Genomic DNA, 22396 nt, shown 5'->3' with positions numbered 1-22396 from the left:
ATAGTGATCTTTTTTAGTGTGCAGTGAAGTTCTTTTTGGTTCTCATGGATTGTCACTGGTGTGGTTCACTGATTTTAGCCACTCACTCTGCAGTTACTACATACATGGGGGGCATTGGGAAAGCTCGTTGTGGGACATGACAGTCCTTTCTCTGGTGCATCAAGTAGCGAGGCATAAGGAGTTGTGGAATTTAGAATGACTTTTAAATCTGATCTGATATGCATAAATGTATTAATAGCCATTCACTGGTTCTCTTTCTTCATCCTAGCATCCTCTCTACCTTAATTGCAGGAACACAATTTAATAATTTAAAATAGTTACTGCATACTTAAGAAAAAATCAGGGAGAAACCAAATAAATACTTTTTAACCTACAAATTTAGAATGTGAGATTATTTCTACTACATGCCAAGAGTGTAGTAAAAAAATCAACCAATTGGATATTTGGTTTCTTGGGAATAAAATGACTAATAGAACTTCCTTTTTTTCTTCCTTCTTCTTCAGTTGATCAGTTTATTGGATTATCATTATATTAACATACTTTCAGGAAAAGGAAAATAACCTCTAATCTCAATCTACAAAACTAAACTACACTTCGAGAAATCAGAAATTCTTAGAAAGCAAAGCTCAATAACTATGTCAGTCAAAGAATTTAAAATTCGAGTCAGGCTTATTTTAGGAACTTAAATTGTAATATATACTGCACTTTGCAAATTTGAGCAGATTTGCCTTTTGAAAACCAAGAAGATACCCTGTGATGTTTGAAAGACCTTAACTGAGGCACATATAGTATTTCTTGGACCAATAAGAATTTACTCTGTTGTCCAGGAACACAAATCAGAATTCTTAGATTTCATTAGGAAAATATAAATCAGTCTTGCTATAAAATTTATGAGGCTGACTTCATCTCCCACCATGCAAACACTTTGCTATATGCTGTTAATTTTAAGCTATATACTAAAACACATCACAACTTTACAATCAGTGTTTTAAATGGATGGCTGACATATAGCCTTTGACAATATTTAGCACTTTATAGCAATGCATTAACGCTAACTTTAGAAACTATAGCATAATGAAATTTTACAGCCAATTAAGTTGATGAGTCACTGTCAGCTTCTTAAATTCCTCTTTTAGATGAATAAGACAAGCAAATATAGGAAGTGAGGCACAAACTCTAGCTCTTGTAAAATCTTAAGGGTCCTCCTGAAATTGAAATGTTAGGGAATAAAACAATACATTGTCTAAACATCCTGGAAAGAAATAAAATGATTTCTATTTAAATTTAGAAATGGTAATAATGTTCAGTCTTTTAGTTTGTCACCATGTACTTACATTGACTTATGGAAAGAGTCATATAGTGTCCACTGACTTGTGTGACAACAGTTGCTAAACAACCTTCTGAACTTTTGCTTAAAAAAAAGTGCAAAATTGGATATATTTAATCTCTGCCCATCCTACTAGAAGTTTATAGCTAGTCAAAGAAATAAGTTGTTTGACAAGTGCAAATTTAAATATGTCCCTTTAAAAAAATAAATATGTCCCTTTAAGAAGATGCTTTAATAAGATGTATGGTGTATGGTGTTGAGAATTAATTATAAATCTATTATATATAAAGTTGAGTCGTTTTAGGAAAAATCAAGGAAGAGTATATCTATTATGGGTGCCTGGGTGGCTTAATCGGTTAAATGTCCAATTCTTGATTTTGGCTCAAGTCATGTTCTTAGGGTCATGAAATCAAGCGCTGCCTTGGGCTCATTCTTTGTGCAGAGTCTGCTTAAGATTCTCTCTCTCTCTCTCGTTCCCTCAGATAAACAAATAAATACTTTTAAAAAAGAACTTGTCTGTTAAATTAGGGCATCTCCATTAAAATTTATCATGAAAGTGTCACATATAACTTTATCCCAATTATTGAATGTTGAAAAAATACTTTTATAGATTGATAGTGAGGTTGCAGTAGCATTAGAATAAAATCATAATATGTTAAATCCAAAACATTTTAGGATAGAGTAAATTTAAAAATATAAAATATTTGGAATGCCAGGTGGCTCAGCGGTTGAGCATCTGCCTTTGGTCAGGTCATGATCCTGGGATCCGGGATCAAGTCCTACATCACGCTCCCTGCATGGAGCCTGCTTCTCCCTCTGCCTATGTCTCTACCTCTCTCCTTCTCTCCTTGTGTCTCTCATGAACAAATAAATAAATCTTTAAAAAAATGTATACAAAACATTCATACACATCTAGCTCTTATCTATATTTTATGGATCCTGAAAATTTTCCAAATTCCTTAATGTTCTCATGGTCATTACTTTCTTGGAATCAATTTGGCTTGGGCATTTTCTGCCATTTCTATGCCTGCTGTTCATACTCCACTAAGTGGTAATAGAGACAAAGAAATTCTGTCTTTTCTATAAAGTACACAAAAGAGGAGCACCTTTGTGGCTCAGTCTGTTAAGTGTCTGACTCTTGATTTCAGCTCAGGTCTTGATCTTAGGGTTGTGAGATTAAGCCCTGCGTCAGGCTCCCTGTTCAGTGGGGAGTCTGTTTGAAATTTCCCCTCTCTTTGTCCCTCTCGAAAATGATAGATGATAGATAGATAGATAGATAGATAGATAGATAGATAGATAGATAATTTTTTAAAGGACATCTTCTTGATTATTAGAGGATCCACACATACAGAAAAATAAAGTATGCAAAAGAAAGCAAAACAAGCAATAACATTCACAGAAGGGTGATGAGGGGAGGATGCATGTGGGTGTATGTGTCTGTGTGTGTTTGTAGCAGAGGGATTTACAGATCAGCAATTCAAACCACATAACCTGGAATTTTAGTGTTACAGACAATTTGTGTCCTTTTCAAATTTATACGTTGAAACTTTACCCCCTAATATGATGATATTAGGATGTGGGGCCTTTGGGAAATAATTGGGATTAGATGAAGTTTTGAAGATAGAGCCCTCATGAATGGGATTAGTGTCCTTAAAAGAAGTCACCAGAAATATATCTTCCATGTAAGGATATAATAAGAAAATGGCTGCCTGCAACCTAGAAGACATCCTTCACCAGGACCTAACCATGGTGTTACCTTGAGTCTGGACTTCTAACCTCAAAAACTATGAGAAGCAAATTCTTTTGCTTATAAGCCACCCAGTCTTTGATATCTTGTTTTATCAACCCAAACTAAGACAGTTAGATATCTGTGTTTGGAAATTACAGATTTGTCATGTCCCCAAAATGGGAGATGTTGATTCAGTAAATCTGGAGTGGCCCTAGGGAATCTATACTTAAGAAGATAATCAAGAATGGAATGACTGCTCTGGGATTTATAGTCTTCATTTCCAGTTATCAAATTTAGTGATACAAAATAAATGAAACTGGGGTCTTATGGACCTAAGGACCTACCTCAAAGTAGTTATTTCTGTCTTGTATCATTAAGTTGATATGTCATTTGCCTCTTTTTTCATAGACAATCATGCTGGTCTTCCCAGGAATATCTAGGTTTTGGTCCTATGTTCTGAGAAATCCCTCAATCCTGGACTAACCAGAGTGGTTGGTCACCAGATAAGATCTTTTAAGAAACAACTGTATCTTTTTGTTTGCTGTGACCATTCTTCAATATTTATTTATGAATTGTCTACTTTGTAGTTAAAACTATGAGAGAGAGGTTTTTGGCAGAAGGTAAAAGGGCTGTTTTCACAAAGTCCCTTGATGCCATTCTTGACATAGCAGCACTGTCCTAAGACCCAGGAGACAAAGTGCCACACATGGGAGAAGACAGTGCTCCCATATCTGTGTGGATCTTAGCTTAGATCATACAGCAAATGCAGATTGAAGGAATCAATATACCTTTTGGCACTTTGAAGATACTTTGTAAGAACTGATCTTCCCTCTCTACTCCTAAACCTGCAAATGCCTCAGTTGGAGGTTTTAGGAAAATGATGGAATTCCCTATAATGATAGCCTGGTTTTAGCTCTATTGAGTTTGACATGGAAGCAGACTACATAGAAATATGATAGGCAATTGGAAATGTGGGCTGGCAGTTAGGTGACAGGAAAGTCCTAGAAAACTAATTTATCAGACCACTAGATTCTGTAATAAATTAAATCAATTACTATAGAAATAGAAAATTGATGAGGATCTAAGCACAGCATGGTGACTATGGTTAACAATGCTGTATTATATACCTGAAAGTTGCTAAGAGTAAATTTTAAATGTTACCACCACAAGGGAGAAAAAAAGGTTACTATTGGAGGTAATGAATGTGTTAACTAACCTTATTGTGGAGATCATTTCACAATATATACATATAAAATCATCATTTTGTATATCTTAAACTTAAGCAATGTTATATGCCAATTATATCTCTGTAAAGCTGGAAAATATTTAAAAATAAAATAAAATAGAAAATTGAGTTCAAGCGGTGCCGGGGTGGCTCAGTCAGTTGAGCATCCAGCACTTGATTTTTGCTCAGGTCATGAGATCGAACCCACCCACATTAGGCTCTGAGCTCAAAGCAGAGTCTGCTTGTTCTTCTCCCTCAGCTCCTACCCCTGCTTGGGTACGTGCTCTCTCTCTCTCTCTCAAATAAATAAAATCTTAAAAAAAAAAAAGAAAAAGAAAAATTGAGTTCAAGAAGAAAATTAAGTTGAATGATTCTTCTGAAGATAGCTGGTTCACTTATGGAAACACTGTCATTTAATATTTACAAAAAGGGCTCCCAAGTAAAGCACATTCAAAATGAGAATAGGCATGTCAGGGTGAAAAAAAAAAAAAAAAAGACCTTACTTTGAGACACTAATTAAATGATACTCCTGAAACTGAAGTAGATGAAAAGAATGCAATCTACACATTTTACTTATGAGATCAAGACACTACCAAAATGTTGTGTAATTACTAGAATGTACAACATAATAGGACTCAGTAAGGTGGAAATAAAGATAATGAAATGATATGGTTTTTTTTAGTTCATATCTTTTTGTTGCTAATAGAATAGTTTCTGTTCTTTCCAAATAAAAAATTCAATACCCAGTTTAAAAGTCTGACTCAGTAAGTATAGGATTAAAGTAATTGAAAGTAAAATCAAATAGTTTTGTCTCATTAAGTGTGCCTCAAATGTGGAAATCTTAGCCCTAATGCCATCTTTTAGTGAAATCTAACACCAAATTAATGGTTTTCTTTTTTATTTTGCAGGGCTGGAACGAATTGCAAGGGATTCATCTTATGAGCAGGAAGGAAAGGTCCAGTTTGTAATTGATGCAGTGTATTCTATGGCTTATGCTCTGCACAGTATGCACAAAGATCTCTGCCCTGGATACATCGGCCTCTGCCCACGAATGAGTGCCATTGATGGGAAAGAGCTTCTTGGTTATATTCGGGCTGTAAATTTTAATGGTAAGTTACAACTTCTTTTTGTCCTTATATACTTTAGAAGTGACAGTGTTTGTTCCCCTGCCCCCCCATATAGGGAAGATACTCAGAGTGGGAAGCTCAGGATTAGAAGCAGTTCCCCTTTTAATCAGAAGTGTGAGTTTTTCCACCTGCTTTTAAATCTCTAACATATTTTTTTTGCACTCCTGAAAGAAGCATTAATCTGCTCCTGAAAGAAGCAGAAGTTAAAAATAAGCCTCTATCAATCAAAATATTCTACTTAAATACCACTATTTCAGAAATAACTTAAGAGACTTATTTGGAACCACTGACAACAGATTAGATTTCTTTTAAAATGTTTTGCTTGTGCCATTATTAGAGAAGGAATTATAGATATTTTGTTTTAAAACTGATTTTAAGCTTTTTAAACAGTAAGTTGGCTTGAGGAAGGTAGATGATTCGGAGTTGCTACATATTTACCTTCTCAGAGTGCTGTGTTAAGTTTCTGTGTCTTCTCTTCCTTTGTTTCACTTTGAATGATTTGGTCAATGTAAAACAATGGGCTACATCTTGTAAAATAGAACTACATACGATGCAGTGTAGATGGGATTTGCTTCCTGCAGAAGCAGAAATACTGCTTTCTGTGAGTGTTACAGAAGCTGATTCAAAATATGCTGGACCCATAGTATTTGGCTGAGAATAGCCAACTGCCTGTCTGAAGTGATGGAATTGTTGAATGTTGTTGCTCTTTCATGAAAGTTGTAATGGTTGCTGCCCATGATTTTGACCATTATTTTCAAATGAAATGACAGAATGCTCTGAGCTGTCTAATTCTTTCTGTTTGGCTGTAATCCACACAATGGACATGCCTCTGAGCCACACACAGCACTACACTGTCCATCATAATACACTCTAGTGACCTCAGCTGCCAGCCTTTCTCAAAAAAGCACAAGGTCATCTTCAATTTAGAATTCAAGTGGAAACTTCTTCTTTTGCTTTGTGCAGGGAACATGAGGCAAAATTTGGTTTATATTCAACACAGGGTATCCTTATTTTCAGCAGAATTTTTGTGAGACATTACATAACAATCCTTTCATTACAAATATAAATATTAAGGGGAATTTAAAAATAATTTTCTTGCAATTATAAAAATTGAGCAAAAAAGAAGTATTATAACACAAGATTATTTATCCTAACATGAGGTTGGAGAACACTCTCATTTATCCAAGTTAGGAGGTGTGAAGAGCAATGTAAATGAATATATTTTCTCAATAACTGAAGCTCAACTCCAGATGGGAAAATCTTTAAAGAAACACAAGATTAAAGTATTTTAAAGGTGAATTGCCAATTTCTCTCTTATCTTAATCATAGATAAAAGCTAAACCTTCCCTTGATGACTTTCATTATTATACCATACTGTAATATAATGATGTTATTAAAGACTATTAAAAACATCTTAATGCCTAATGATTATTAAGACAATTTGCCTCTAGACTCCAATGATTCCTGAGTTCTTCTGTCTCCTTTTTATAGTCTTTTTTCCCCTTCTACTATATCAGACTGCTATTTTTGTGATTTTTTTTTTAGGGCTGATCTCTTCCATAATTTGCTTCTTTAAACTCACTGTGAACAGAGTAGCACATATAAAATTCCATTAATTTAGTCAAGATACATCTATTGAGCACACAGAATGTGTTAAACATTGTGATAGGTGCTAAAGATACACCACGGATAAAAAAATAGTCAAAACAGATAATGAGATTTAGATTTTCTTGGAAATTTAGATAATAATCAAAAAAGCACACAAAAGTATAATAATATAATCTCTAGTGAGTGCTGAAAATAGAGGTATGCTGAACTGAGAGATTGCAGTAGGGAAACACCTCTACAGGCGTACCTGAAGGAAATGAGTGTCAGAGATAAGAGTAAGATAGAACACAAGAGGTCTTACAGGCCATTCTTAAGATTTGTTCTTCATCTTGAAAGCAACAGGAACCACTGAAGCATAATAGAACTATGTCTAATCTAAGAGTAAGTATACTCCAGATATGACGATCATATAAAATACATGAATTTTAGTATATGAACTTAAAAGAGAATCTCTTTGAACTCCCTGGAGATTTATTTTGCTAATGGCTTGAAACAGGTCTGTATTCTAACAGCTGATGCTACAAGGTGAGAGATCTAAGCATAAGCAAGATTGTTATGGATTATGTAATCCTCCTGATTTTTAGTAATTTTCAGGGAGCTTGTCAATTTTTAAATTTCATTGTTGGCTATTTATTAGTGTTAATTAATTATTAGTGCCTTGCCTATTTCTGATAAAAAGATATATAGGGTGGCTCAAATAGAAGTGTATTATCAAAAACATTTAAGGAAGAAGAAACAAATATGGTAACCGGGATACAAGACTCCATCAAGTTCTGAGCTTCCCAAGCAGCCAAAACGTAAAGGGACATCAGTGGGATACATAACTTTCATTATATGATAGAAGCAAGCCTACGTATTTTTTAAGAGAGAATTGATTTTCTTGGAAACTATTTCTAAAAGAAATGTATCATATGGGACTTTGACAGCCTAATAAGCAAGGTTATTTAACAAAATTTTATACAAAAGCAGAAGCTTTCTCTTTGGCTGTTTTGCACATGTATCCACAGTCAAAGCCAAGAATGTAATGCTTGTAACACTGAAGGGTATTTTTAAAAGAGTTTTCAGGAGGAGGGAGATAATCTTCTTTGATCTAGATTTACAACTCTCTCAAGCTCTGATGATACGGGGATTACCATATTCTGTTAAGAATAAATGAAGAGCTTTCCCTTATACTCTGCTTTTTAGACTCGATCTTCAAAAGACTGTTACTCAGAAATTTAACATTTCAGTCAGTTAAAAATAAGAGCTTCTGGGTTGAAGGAGTGGTCATAATTTTGGACACTCCACTTCCCTTATTGCTACTTGCTGGTCCTGGAGGAACGTTGATATGTCCTAATAGCTAAATGGAGCGCACGTCAAATCCATAGGCTTAAATATTATTGCTCTTGACAAGGCTTTTGTAGGAATTGGAAGTAGACATCTAGAGTGTATACTGGGAACCTAGCTAACAGCTATTATATGCTGTTAATTGCATGCCAATTGAGTGGGTTGTGTTGGTGATGGTCAGTGTTCTCACCTAGTGAGATGGCTAATTCACTTCCCAAAGCCTGAAAATATGAGAGGACCATTGGCCAAACCCCAGTTTCCTTGAAATAATCAGTTTTGAATACCCTGAGGTGTGGAGAATGTACTTGACTAGATTCAGAGCTGCTTACTGTACATGACAACAAAAAATTATTATATACTTAAGTTTGTCTTAGCATAGCTACTACTAGTTGTCAAAGAATGAGCTTTGTAAGGCAATGATCAATTTTGTATAGTGTAGCCTTCCAGATTTTCTGTCAGGATCCCTGAGCTACAAAAGGTACTCATAAGTAATTTTAAAAATTGACTTTGGGATCCCTGGGTGGCGCAGCGGTTTGGCGCCTGCCTTTGGCCCAGGGCGCGATCCTGGATACCCGGGATCGAATCCCACATCGGGCTCCCGGTGCATGGAGCCTGCTTCTCCCTCTGCCTGTGTCTCTGCCTCTCTCTCTCTCTCTCTCTGTGACTATCATAAATAAATAAAGATTTAAAAAAAAATAAAAAAAAATAAAAATTGACTTTGGATGGAATTATCTAGTAATGTCCATTTAAATATTGGGTAATGTCTGCAATAAAGTGCAATTTGTGCTTCAAAAGAAACTGTTGTTAAACCAGTTCTTTCTGATATTAATGATATATCGAGGCAGATTGCTTTTCACGATCCCTTTTAATTTGTGATAGTAAATAAAACCTTGTCATTGGTATGAAGGGAGACTTCCAGTCTGTAATAGCAGGAGACATAGGAGCCAGAACAGCTGGATGCTGCACAGACCATTGGTATAAAATTAAAGTAACTGTTTAAAACTCAGTCTTGCTGAGATTGTAACCTTGTGTGCAGTATGCCTAATTAAGCAATGGTTTAAAGATACTTGGTTTAAAAGGTCATGCTTCTTCCAGTTTTATTGTTTAACTGAGAACATAACAATAATCTTAGAATTTCAAATGGTGAATGATTAGTATTTCAGACCAGAATTATTCTCTAACACAACAACTAGGGAAAGGTGAAACACAGTCAAACTACTAAACTACAAAGTACTATTGCCATCAAAGGCTTAAACAACAATGGTGGTTTGATTGAATTTAATCACTCAAACTGTTATTTTCTCATCAATGGAAAAATTTACCTGAGCTATATTCGGTATATGTATTTTAAGCACATTCTGATTCATAGCATATCTGGAATTACTCATGTGTTTCTTACAACTTTTCTCAACCTTTTCTCTGTACTTGGGGAGCCAGAGGGAAACGAAGACCTGCCTTTTGGATTAGTTTTATTGCTACCATTTGAACAAAACACTGTTTCTATAAATTTTTTAAGTACAAAGATTTATCAAAAGAAAAAACATAAAATAAAAAAGAGGAGTTCCGATTTTTCAGGAACTTAAGCAACGATGTCAATTCTTTCAGTCTGGTCTATAGGCAATAAAATATTAATACTTACATCTTGTATAGAATCAGAGATTTTCCTGTTGTCATGAGAACCTTATTTATTAGAAAGAAAAAGTGTTGGGTAGAATTCCAGTGTGATCTCCTCACTCCTTTTCTCTGTACTTGAGCTCACATCAGGGGCAGGGCAGGCACTGGGGCATACTAAACAAGAGTGTTTGTAGGTAGCAGAAACCACCTTAAACTTGCTTAAGCTAAAAGGAAGAATTTATGAAGGTATGTCAGGAAACCCCAAGGCAGAATACAACAAGGTCTAACGAAAGGGCTGATTATAAGAACTAAAAACCGGTCAGAAACCCCAACTTCTCCCTGTTTCCTTTGTTTGATTTTGTTTATATTGGTTTTCCCCACTTCTAGGTTCATAGAGTAGATAACAGAAGGCCATCTACATTTCTACAAATTAGCAGCTATTTCTTCAGGGCACCTGCTAAAATTAACATGTATATATTTCTAAGTCTCAATTCTTACTAGAAATTTGAATCTCATTAGCCAAACTTTGGATGTCAGATCTGTTCCAAATTATCAGTGGTGAGGAGGAAGTAGTACACATTTCCTTTTCATAGGGGTGCTCTCCCTGTTTGAAAGGGACATTTGGGAAGTTTCTGTAAGTGACTTAGGGGGAAAATTTAACCAAAGTGAGCAAATTGATGAAAACATGAATACCTGAGAGGGGATGATGGCCCTCTAGGCTCAGAATCTCACAGCTTCCTTGCGTGGGTGAGTTTTCGTCAAGCTAAAGGAGACACAGTTAAGAATCACGTAGAATCTGTGAGAGCCTGTGAGAGGAATCAACTTTGGAATATTTTTAATGTTAGTCTTCACTTTGTGGTTGAGTTTCTTGACATAAAGAGGAATTAACAGCTTCCCTGAACTCCCCAGTGAGATGGTGATCTAGCCATTTCAGTACTCAGTATTCTGAGGAAACTATACACTTGCCTGATCACAGTGGCTAGTATAGAGGTAGAATTTTCCAGCGTCTTATTTTCTTTAGAAATAGTATTGATTTCAGGTACTTAATGCAAATTTCCAAATATATAATTATGAATGTCTCTGAATATTATAGTCTGATTTTGAGGCAACTGTGTTTGCATAAAATAACTTTAAGCTATCTAAAAGAAATAAATATGACTTAATATTAGGAAATATACTATAAATACACTAAGAGGTCAAATAAGACAAGGATAAGTATCTCATAAGATTCTTTAAAGTCATTTGATTAAAATATATCTCCCATTTCTGTACATAAACTAGAAATGGAATAAATGTTTGACATAATAAAGTACTCAACCTATAACCAATTATATGTTTCTAGTTGTTATTCCTATTAAAGAGATGGATTAGTACTCTTACCATTATTACTAATATTCTGTAAATTGTAACCAATGTGACAAACATGAAACAAAAAAGATTACTACTAAATATGAAAAAGTATGAGTATTTTCAAGTGATTTGATCTCAAGGCAATAAGTTGAAAAAATACATTTGAAGGAATTACTTTAGGAAGATGATCAAATAATATTAAAACATGAAGAGCTTTCCTATACATTAGTTAGAAATCATTGACTAATATATGGGAAATGAAATTCTGTTTCCTTTGCAAAAAATATTTAAAATATCTAGTATCCGAGATCTATAAAGAACTTATTAAATTCAATAGCAAAGAAACAAACAATCCAATCATGAAATGGGCAAAAGACATGAACAGAAATCTTATAGAGGAAGACATAGACATGGCCAACATGCACATGAGAAAATGCTCTGCATCACTTGCCATCAGGGAAATACAAATCAAAACCACAATGAGATACCACCTCACACCAGTGAGAATGGGGAAAATTAACAAGGCAGGAAACAACAAATGTTGGAGAGGATGTGGAGAAAGGGGAACCCTCTTGCACTGTTGGTGGGAATGTGAACTGGTGCAGCCACTCTGGAAAACTGTGTGGAGGTTCCTCAAAGAGTTCAAAATAGATCTGCCCTTCGACCCAGCAATTGCACTGTTGGGGATTTAACCCAAAGATACAGATGCAGTGAAACGCCAGGACACCTGCACCCTGATGTTTCTAGCAGCAATGTCCACAATAACCAAACTGTGGAAGGAGCCTCGGTGTCCATCGAAAGATGAATGGACAAAGAAGATGTGGTCTATGTATACAATGGGATATTACTCAGCCATTAAAAATGACAAATACCCACCATTTACTTCGACATGGATAGAACTGGAGGGTATTATGCTGAGTGAAATAAGTCAGTCGGAGAAGGACAAACATTATATGGTCTCATTCATTTGGGGAATATAAAAAATAGTGAAAGGGAATAAAGGGGAAAGGAGAAAAAATGAGTGGGAAATATCAGAAAGGGAGACAGAACATGAGAGACTCCTAACTCTGGGAAACAAACAAGGGGTGGTATAAAGGGAGGTGGGCTGGGGGGAGGTGACTGGGTGACGGGCACTGAGGGGGGCACTTGATGGGATCAGCACTGGGTGTTATTTCTATATGTTGGCAAATTGAACACCAAAAAAAATAAATTAAAAAAATAATAAAATAAAATATTTTGGAATAAATTGAACCAAGGAATTTGAAAGACCTATATTAACAGATGACTTTATTGAGAAACATTCCTTGTTTGTAGACAGAAAAACTAATTACAAGAAAAATATTAATCTGAGTAAATCTGTAGTCAGACTTAGTATAATTCCAACCAAATGATAAAGGAGTATTTTGTAGAATTTGAAACAATATTTAAATTTTAATTATGAGAATAAATGAATAAAAACTGAAATTATTTTGAGGAAAAGTTTATTTCTACCAAACATTTAATATTTAAGTCTAATGACAAGCTATAGTCACTACAAATTGGAACTAGTACCGAATAGAAATATGGTAAATTGAATTATATAGAAATCACCAGAAATATATAACAATAAATATGTAAATCAGTTTGTATGTATATGTATATACTTACATATGAATTTATGATGCGATAAAGATGGACTTAGAACTCTGTGGAAAGTACATTCTATTAATTGATTATCAACTCATAGTAAGATCAAGTGACATGATTCCTCCACATAAGAGTCTTATCCACTTGGAATTTATTTTAGAGTTAAGTGAAAAAGAAGAGAAAAAAATAAAAGACAGTTCATTAGATTTGAATGGGGAAGCTTTTTGAATAGGACAGTGAATGAAATTATAACAGGAAAATAGACTGGTTTGATTTAGTAAAATTTCAGCACTGTCAGATATTTAAAAAATATCATAAATACAGTTTTAAAACAAAATATAAAGTAAGGGATATATTTGGGCTGTTAGGTTAAAGGATAATATCACAAATGTAAAAAGAGCCACTGTAACTGACATCAATGATGACATCTTGAAGAAATCAGTTGGCAAAACTTGTAAATGTTAATAAGCATTTGAAAAAAAACCATTAACCTTCACTAGTAATTACATAAAGATAATTTAACCAGTAATAAAATATTGTTTTCCATCTGTCAAATTTACAAAGACATGAAAATTATAATAGTGATTATCAAAAAGTAATTTTATTGGTTCTTTCAAATATGCTTGGTGAGAGTGGATATTAGTGTAATTTTTTCAGAATATTTGCTCAGCACATATCATCACTTCTAGAAATATATTGTAAGAAAAATATTTGAAATAATTGTATTTACAAAAATATATTGAAAAACCAAAAAAGCAGAATCACAATTTTGTTCTGTTTCTAATTAAATCTACCAACACTATGTTATATAGTGGCATAGCATATTGACTGTGTCTTGGAATCTCAGGCTTTTGTCTAGGTTCTGCTATTACTTTTCCTCTGTGTTGTGAGCCCATCTAGCTTCACTTTTTAAATAGAAGGATTATAGGGATCCCTGGGTGGCGCAGAGGTTTGGCGTCTGCCTTAGGCCCAGGGCGCGATCCTGGAGACCCAGGATCGAATCCCACGTCGGGCTCCCGGTGCATGGAGCCCGCTTCTCTCTCTGCATCTCTCTCTCTCTCTCTCTGTGTGTGTGACTATCATAAATTAAAAAAATAAATAAATAAATAGAAGAATTATACTAAAATATTCTCATCTCTGAAATCCCTTCCAGCTCTAAAGTCTTTACATACTCTTTTAAAGGTATATTTTTAAAATACAGATGCCTATCAATGTTCTTATTGTTGTCTTTTGTTGTTATTGTTTATAACTATTTTCATCTTTTATGAATCATTTATTTATCCCATATACATTTTATTGACAATCTTATAAAGGTACATAATAGGGTTCTGTGTTAGACATCAGGAATACAGAGACCAATGAAACATGGTCCTGTATGTTCTCAGATATCATAACGTAACAAAGGACAGGCACAAACATATTACCAACAAGAATTCAACTTGATAAATCTTATGATAAAGGCATGAGTATTAGAACACAATATAAAGCTGAGACAAGGAAATACATAAGGAGGACCTCAAAGAATACATACACCTGATTTAAATTATGAATGAAAAGTGACATTTCTTAGGTGGACAACATGGGGAAAAGGCATTAATGACAGTCCATTGACTGAATAACAGATAAAGAAGATGTGTATACACACACATGCAGAGAGAGAGAGAGAGAGAGAGAGAGAGAGAGAGAGAAATATTAGCCACGAAAAAGAATGAAATCTTGCCATTTGCAACAATGTAGACAGAGCTAGAGGATATTATGCTACGTGAAATAAATCAGTTACAGAAAGACAAATACCATATGATTTCACTCATATGTGGATTTATGAAACAAAAACAAACAGAGTAGTTTAATAGTACTGGAAGATAAGGAAAAACCCGTTTTCTAAAAAAGCTGAGCATCTACTTTGCAAGAATTTGAGTGTGTGGCATGGGAGGAGCCTAGAAATGAGACTGACCAGATGAGCTTGGGCTTAGTTAGAAATATCTGTCAAATTCTGGTGTTTGAAGGTGACACAGCAGGCAACAGGGAACTGAAGCTTTTTGAACAGGACAGTGAAGTGCTAGGGTTTGTGTTTTAGAAAAATAACCACAGCAGCATTTTGCAGACTGGAGGAAGTGAGATTGAAGACAGGGGTGGTTAGGTTAGGAGACAGTTCCAGTAGTCCTCATGAGGGAACAGTACTTGAAAAGAGAAAATGAAAACACAAGTGAAATGGAAAGAAAGGGAGGAGAGAGGAAGGGAACATAGATTATTTGAAGGCTGGCTCTGTTTTGGCACTGTGCTTTGACTAAAAACCAAGAGGTTTTGAAAAAGAACTTCCCTGCATGATCTTTCTTTGTAATTATAGTTCATTTACTGGAGTTAATTCAGCATTTTAGTATATATTTTATCGATGATACTGGCTTTGCACTACTTTTTATCTACTTCTGTAAGTAGAAAACAAGATATAAAATGTCAATATCTGGAAAAACTGGCATAAAATGTCATCTGTAGAAGCGAATGCTGCACAATTTTCCTTGTGGTTAACTATTACCTAAATAATCACTATTTAGTAAATAGAGATAAAGCAAAGTCAAACATGATGAAAGTCAAGTGTGTTAATCTTAAATATAAGTATCCTTTTTGATAATTACCTCATTTGAAATAAAATTGAGAAAATAATTATTAATAATTTGGAAGTACATTATATGTACTTAAAAATATATGTACTTAAAAATACATGTACTTTAAAATATATGTACTTTACATTATACATTATATTTACTTAATATATGTATTAATGTATTAGTGCAATGTAAAAACATACATTAATGTAAAAAATACATTATATGTGCTTAAATATATTTTTGAAGTTGAAGGTTTGCAGGTAGTAAAGTATTCCTGGAAATACTGTATATTTAAAAAATGAATGATATATATAGTAATATTGAATATATAAAGATAAATAAACAGGCTGATTTGAAATTAAATGATATTTCAGTTTCTGATTAAGGAAACCTTAGGCTGGTTATAAAAGATTAATCTTACAAGTTAAGTCATCATGTAATCTAGCAATGTAAATGTACCTGCCTCTGTTTTCAACTGAATAAGGTGATAAACTGTGGGGTTTTTTAAATTCTAATTTCTTTTATAGTCATAAAGCACAAAGTTTATTAATCTCTCATTTCTTCCCTTAATCTGTAAACACTTATGTGTGGGCCGAGTTGGAGCCAGCATCAGATAACAGCTTGAGGCAAATCAATGACATTGCCTTAGTTTTTCCTGCGCTTCTACTCAGCTTCACCCACTGCACTGGGCTGCTTTTACTCATTCTTTATTCTTGTAATTCCTGAACTTCTTCATCATGTGATAAGAAATTATGAATAAACATTTAAATCCCAGAAACACATGAAGTGCTGTAGGCTTAGTAATTGAGGATTAAGGTCTGGCCTTGGGTCTAAAGAGGGATATGGCAGTAAGCCTTGAATGAAGAAGGATGAGTGAGCAGAGAGGATTTGGGGTAGTGGGAAGTTTCTGAAGGTGTTTACACTAGACAGTTTGTATTTTACATAGTGATCAAAAGCCCAGGCTTTATACTTAGTTTGCATCCAGTTAACCACACACTATTTGGTGGTCTTGGTCAAGTGACAAAACTTCTTTTTTTTTTTTTTTTGACAAAACTTCTTTAAATCATTGTTTCCTTATCTATAATATGGGGTTGGTAATATTTTCTAGGGTTCCTGTGAAATCTAAATGTAAGGTGATAATACATAAGAAGTACTTAATAAAGAGATAAACTGTATTATATATGGAGGATATTTTATCAATAGGGATATAGTGATTAGTACTTGGATTATCTTATGAAGATGATGAGATAGATGCGTTGGTACTGAGGACTTGGGAATCTTAAGAAAGATTAAAAATAATTAAAAAGCACTACATACAAAGATCACTAATGGGAATGAACAAGGCAGATATCAGAAATGATGCTTCTGCCGTGGCACCAATCACCAAGGTTTTCCCAGCAGCATCAGTTTCTTAGATATAGGAAGAGAAATGTGATTGTTTTTACAACATTCTCAAAGTAAATGGAAAAGTGCAATACTGCTGATACAGGCATCTGATGTGTAGAGTAGATCAAATGGGGCTCATTCTCTCATGATTTCTTCTGTTTCCTTCAAAATTATGTACTTTTTTTTTAATGAAGGAAAGAACTTAATGGAATAGCTCCCACGTTATTAAGGGTAATTATTTTCTGGTGATATGTTGCTTCAGAAAGAATCTACCCGAAAATTATAATTGAGACTTGATTATTTTTCTCTTTAAGGTTATTAACTCTTATAATTACATTAAAGTTTAATCACGAAGTTAGTTTGAAAGTGAGGGATATGAATGAGAAAATTCTTTTTAAATTCAGGTTCCTAATTGTTAACACTTTTGGGATTTGGGTTTTCTCAGTTTCTTGCATGTGTTTGAAAACCATGACTGTAACTTTTCTTTTGAACCATATACACACTTTTGTCTGTAGCTAAGGGAACAATGACCAATTTTAATTAAAAAATATTTATGGAGCGTGTATTTATGATACTTACTTGCAAATGTCATGCACATTGATTAAACAAACATTTATTGAGTATCTGTTATATACCTGCACTGTGCTATTTGTATTTTGTCCCTCTTCCATTTTTCACTTCTTTTCCTTTCTTCATTTTCCTTTGTGTCTTACACTTCTTTTCCAGTCCTCTTATCCTCTTTTCTTCCCAGTAATTCTCTATTTGCCCTTGTGATCATTTACTGATCAAGATAGTGACAAGTGCTAAGAGCATGAGCTTTTGAGTTGAGACAGAAATGAGCTAAAATTTCAGCTCTCCTACTTAGGGGTGGTAAGTCCTTGGATAAATCATTTACATTTTATAAGCCTTCATATTCTCATCTTTGAATGGAAATAATAATCATACCTCCCTTGCAGTGTTTCTGTGAGCATTTAATGAGATAAATCACCCCGAAGGGCTTAGCACAATGCCTGACACATTGTGAATAATCAACAAATGGAAATCTATGATTTTTTCCTTCTGCTACCTGATAAGAATAAGGTCTCTGTATGTTTCCTGAATTTCAAACATACACAATTAAACACCTCTCAAACCACACCTACTCACACACATTTCCCTACAAATCTTAGATTTCAAAGCATCTGATAAACCTAAGATAATCAGTGATACTCTGTTGTTTGAAGTTAATTTCTTATTTCTTCAAGGCATAATTAATCTATTTTTAAGGATTATTAGGTTTTTTTAGTTCACTTTTTCTCTCTTCTCTTGGAGTCACCTTCTGAACCCATTATCTCTTATTGACATCATAGGATGAGGTATTGGAATAAGAGGACATAAAGCCCATACTAGTCCATTTTGTCCAAAGTAAAATGAGCTGATAGATAAGGGGTAGAAGCTGTTGCTTGAAATAGTGTTCAGGGAATGTGTTCTGGAATAAAGTATACCTCCTATATTAAGAAACTCTTCAGAAAGTCACTTTGACAGGCAGTGAAGGAGACACCTATGACTTATGCAAAAAAATAAGCTGGAGGTCATTGGTCACATCCAACTCAGCTAAAGGGAACAATTGTACCGTGTATAAACCATTCAGTTGTCCATGTCCACAGAAAAGAGAAGAATGGACTTTACAAAACAGAATTAGTTACAACTCACAAGCCCTGTGCATTTTAAAAAGTAATTCAAACAGAAATGAAAATACATTTTTGGCAGGTAAAAGGGATGTGATTAAGGTCTCCCAGAAAGATATTTACTAATTCCTACCTCACTCTTAATTCTACTTAAGAAAACTCGAATTTTCCCCAAATCTTACATTTTTCTTTGCTGGTTGTCCAGCCTATATTGATGTCCCTAGGATTTATACTAGCTCATGAGTAATACTAAGAAATTCCAGCCTGTTGAATGATACATTGAAAGGGCCATTCCTCTCAGGTCCTTGAAACTCTCTTAACTTCCTTTTTGTTCTCTATTTTAATATTAACTGCGGGCTTATGTAAAAATTTATATACCCATGTTTCTATCCCCTCTTTGCTTCAATCAAAACTTAATGAAGAACTATATTTACTGCCTTTTTTTGCTTTAAAAAAAAACATAGCAGAAAAGTCTATAGCTCCATGAATTTTCACAAACTGAGAATACTGAAACAATATCCAGAACACCAACCAAACCCAGAATCCTCAATTGGCCCCTTAAAAGCCTCTTGTGCTCCTTTTGTGTCACTTTCCTGACTTGCCTGCTTTTCTACTCCTATAAATGAAATTTTGTAATCTGTACTCTTTTATATTTGGCTTCATTTCACTGCAATTTTTTAATTTTTTTTATTTATTATTTATGATAGTCACAGAGAGAGAGAGAGAGAGAGAGAGAGAGGCAGAGACACAGGCAGAGGGAGAAACAGGCTCCTTGCACTGGGAGCCGGACGTGGGATTGGATCCCGGGTCTCCAGGATCGCGCCCTTGGCCAAAGGCAGGCGCCAAACCGCTGCGCCACCCAGGGATCACTGCAATTTTTGATAAAGAGACAGTAAAGCACATTCCTACCAGTATCTCCATTAACATTAGATTCAATTATTTAATTTTACTTTGTAAGATATTCAGTATTTAATTTTTAAAGCTCAATGAATTATTTTATAAAATATTTAATACCTACTAATGAAGTTTAAAATATGAAAACTTAAATTTTTAGTACAATACCTATAATCTCTTAGAAAGTGGTAAAGAAAATATTAACATCAAGGGTTTTCTCATGTTGGTCATGTTCTCATAATTTTTTTAAATATTAGACTTATAGAAGTTTTTGGTTCACAGCAAGACAGAGTAGAAAGTACAGATTTTCCATTTACCTTTTGTCTTCATCCATACAGAGCCTCCCCCACTATCAATATACAGAACAAACTGGTATATTTGTGATGAACTTACAATTGATGAACTTACACTGATGCATCTGAAGTCTGTAGAGTTAATTCTTCCTGTGCAGTGTATGGGTTTTGACAAACGTTTTATAACAAGGATCCACCAATATAATATCATATAGAATGGTTTCATTGCCTTAAAAATCCTCTGTGCTTTGCCTCTTTATTTATTCTTTTCTACCCCCTACCAATGGCAACCACTGATCTTTTTACTGTCTCCATAGTAGAGAGTATGGAGACATTCTTTTTCCAGAATGTCATATAGTTGAAATTCTACAGTATGTAGGCTTATCAGATTGGCTTCTTTCACTTAGTACTATGCATTTAAACTTACTTCTTATCTTACTCCTCATCTTTTCATCTTTTCATTGCTTTTTAGCACCGAATGATATTCCATTGTCTGGGTATACTACAGTGTATTTATCTATAGTGTATTTATCTATTCATCTACTAAAGGACATCTTGGTTGCTTCCAAGTTTGGCAATTATGATCAAAGCTGCTATAAACACCCCCATGCAGATTTTTGTGTGGACATAAGTTTTTTAATTATTTGGGTAAATACTAAAGAACATTCTTTCTAGATCATAAAGTATTAATATATTTAGTTTTGTAAGAAACTGCCAAACTGTCTCCCAAAGTGGCAGTACTGCTTCACATTCTTGCCAGCATCTGCCATTGTCAGTGTTCTGGATTCTAGCTATTCTAATAGGTATGCAATGGTATTAATTTGTAATGACATCTAATGTTGAATATATTTTTATAGGATTATTTTCCATCTGTATATCTTCTTTGTTGAGGTGTCTGTTCAGGTTTTTTGTCCATGTCTAAATTGAGCTGTTAATTTTTCTATTGTTTAATTTTAAGAATTCCTTGTGTATTTTGGAAAACAGTCCTTTATCAGATGTGTCTTCTGTAAATATCTTATCCCAGTCTGTGATTTGTCTTCTCATTCTTTTGACATTGTCTTTTGCAGACCAGAGGTTTTAATTTTAATGAAGTCCAGCTTATCAATTATTTCTTTTATAGATTTTGCCTTTGATGTTATATCTAAAAAGTCATCGTCATATACAAGGTCATCTGGGTTTTCTTCTGTGTTATCTTCCAGAAATTTTATAGGTTTACATTTTATGTTTGGATATATGATCCATTTAGAGTTCATTTTATGAAAAGTGTAAGGTCTGTGTCTAGATTCATTTTATTTTGCACGTGGATGTCTAGTTGCTGCAGTACTGTTTGTTGAACTTACCTTTTTCCTTTTCTTTCTTTTTTTTGGTTAGAGATCTTAGTGACATCAGCCAAATTTGAGGTTCTAAAATATTTTTTTAATGAATCTTGGAAAATGATTATAGGAAACAGTTTCAGGTAACTTCTTAAGGTCTTTGATCAATCATATTCAATTGTTTAGGTGTCATTAAAAGTAAAGTCAAATATTCTTTTTAGCCCAAATATAATTGTGTTATTGTTATCATAGTTGTTTTTTATGATTGTTGAGGCTGAAGGGGTATAAATGTAATATTTAAAAAATGGTGAAAAAATAGTTACTAAAGCTGAATTGAAAAATTATGAAAATATGGATACATAGAACTTCTACACTGTTCAGATGTTGGGCTCTTGATTGATGCATATAGACATAAATCTGACTCCTGAAGTATATTTCATCTTCTAGGAAATAGCATTCTCATGACTGTTTTAATATTAATCAGTATCGGGATCCCTGGGTGGCGCAACGGTTTAGCACCTGCCTTTGGCCCAGGGCGCGATCCTGGAGACCCGGAATCGAGTCCCACGTCGGGCTCCCGGTGCATGGAGCCTGCTTCTCCCTCTGCCTGTGTCTCTGCCTCTCTCTCTCTCTGTGTGACTATCATAAATAAATAAAAATTAAAAAAGAAATCTTTAAATATTAATCAGTATCATGAAAACATACTCCTTAATTGCCTAATTTCATCAGTCTCTGTCTTGGACAGTGAACAGAGGAAATTATCCTCTTGCAACTAGTACTCAAGGATAATTCCATCTAAAACATCAGTGTAGGGATTAGTATTTATTTTTTAGTATGTAATGCTTTTATTTTATTTACCAGGGAAGAAAGTACATTTGCTTTTCTTCATTTAGTTGTTAATGAAAACATCTCAGAATTGTCACAAATTCTAGAGTCAGTAGGTTCTAGAATGCTAAGAGGCATTTGAGAAAATTTGCAGTGCTTTGCTACACATTGTATGCATTTCCATAAATAAGTGCTTTCTGATTTTTCTACCTTCATGTTTATCTTTTTAAATGATATTGGCCCTCTATAAAAAAGCTTCAAATTACATTTCAGGACATTTGTTTCCATGTAGTATTTAAATAAGAATTAGTTGGGCATATCTTTTTTATTCTACTCAATGTATTTCAACCAAAACCAAAAAAAAGAATTGACCTTTTTTTTTTTTTTTTTTTTTTAAGAATTGACCTTTTTTATACATAGAAAGCAGTTGGGGTGAGGCAGGGGAATGGCATTTTCCTACTAGGAAAGTGTGTAATTAAC

The 22396-nt window shown here is 34.1% G+C and overlaps 1 protein-coding gene across 1 annotated transcript in view; it reads left to right on the top strand.

Moving 5' to 3' along the window:
* The window catches only part of GRM8 (glutamate metabotropic receptor 8), a 748335-nt gene that overhangs the window by 466896 nt on the left and 259043 nt on the right, over positions 1-22396 (top strand). Inside the window, exon 7 of the mRNA XM_041728295.1 lies at positions 5190-5390. Within this exon, the coding sequence (XP_041584229.1) occupies positions 5190-5390 (201 nt within the window). The remainder of the gene's footprint in view (positions 1-5189; positions 5391-22396) is intronic.

Source organism: Vulpes lagopus, chromosome 13, assembly GCF_018345385.1.
Source record: "Vulpes lagopus strain Blue_001 chromosome 13, ASM1834538v1, whole genome shotgun sequence".
Taxonomy (NCBI): Eukaryota; Metazoa; Chordata; class Mammalia; order Carnivora; family Canidae; genus Vulpes; species Vulpes lagopus.
This window is presented reverse-complemented; position numbering and strand designations above follow the sequence as displayed.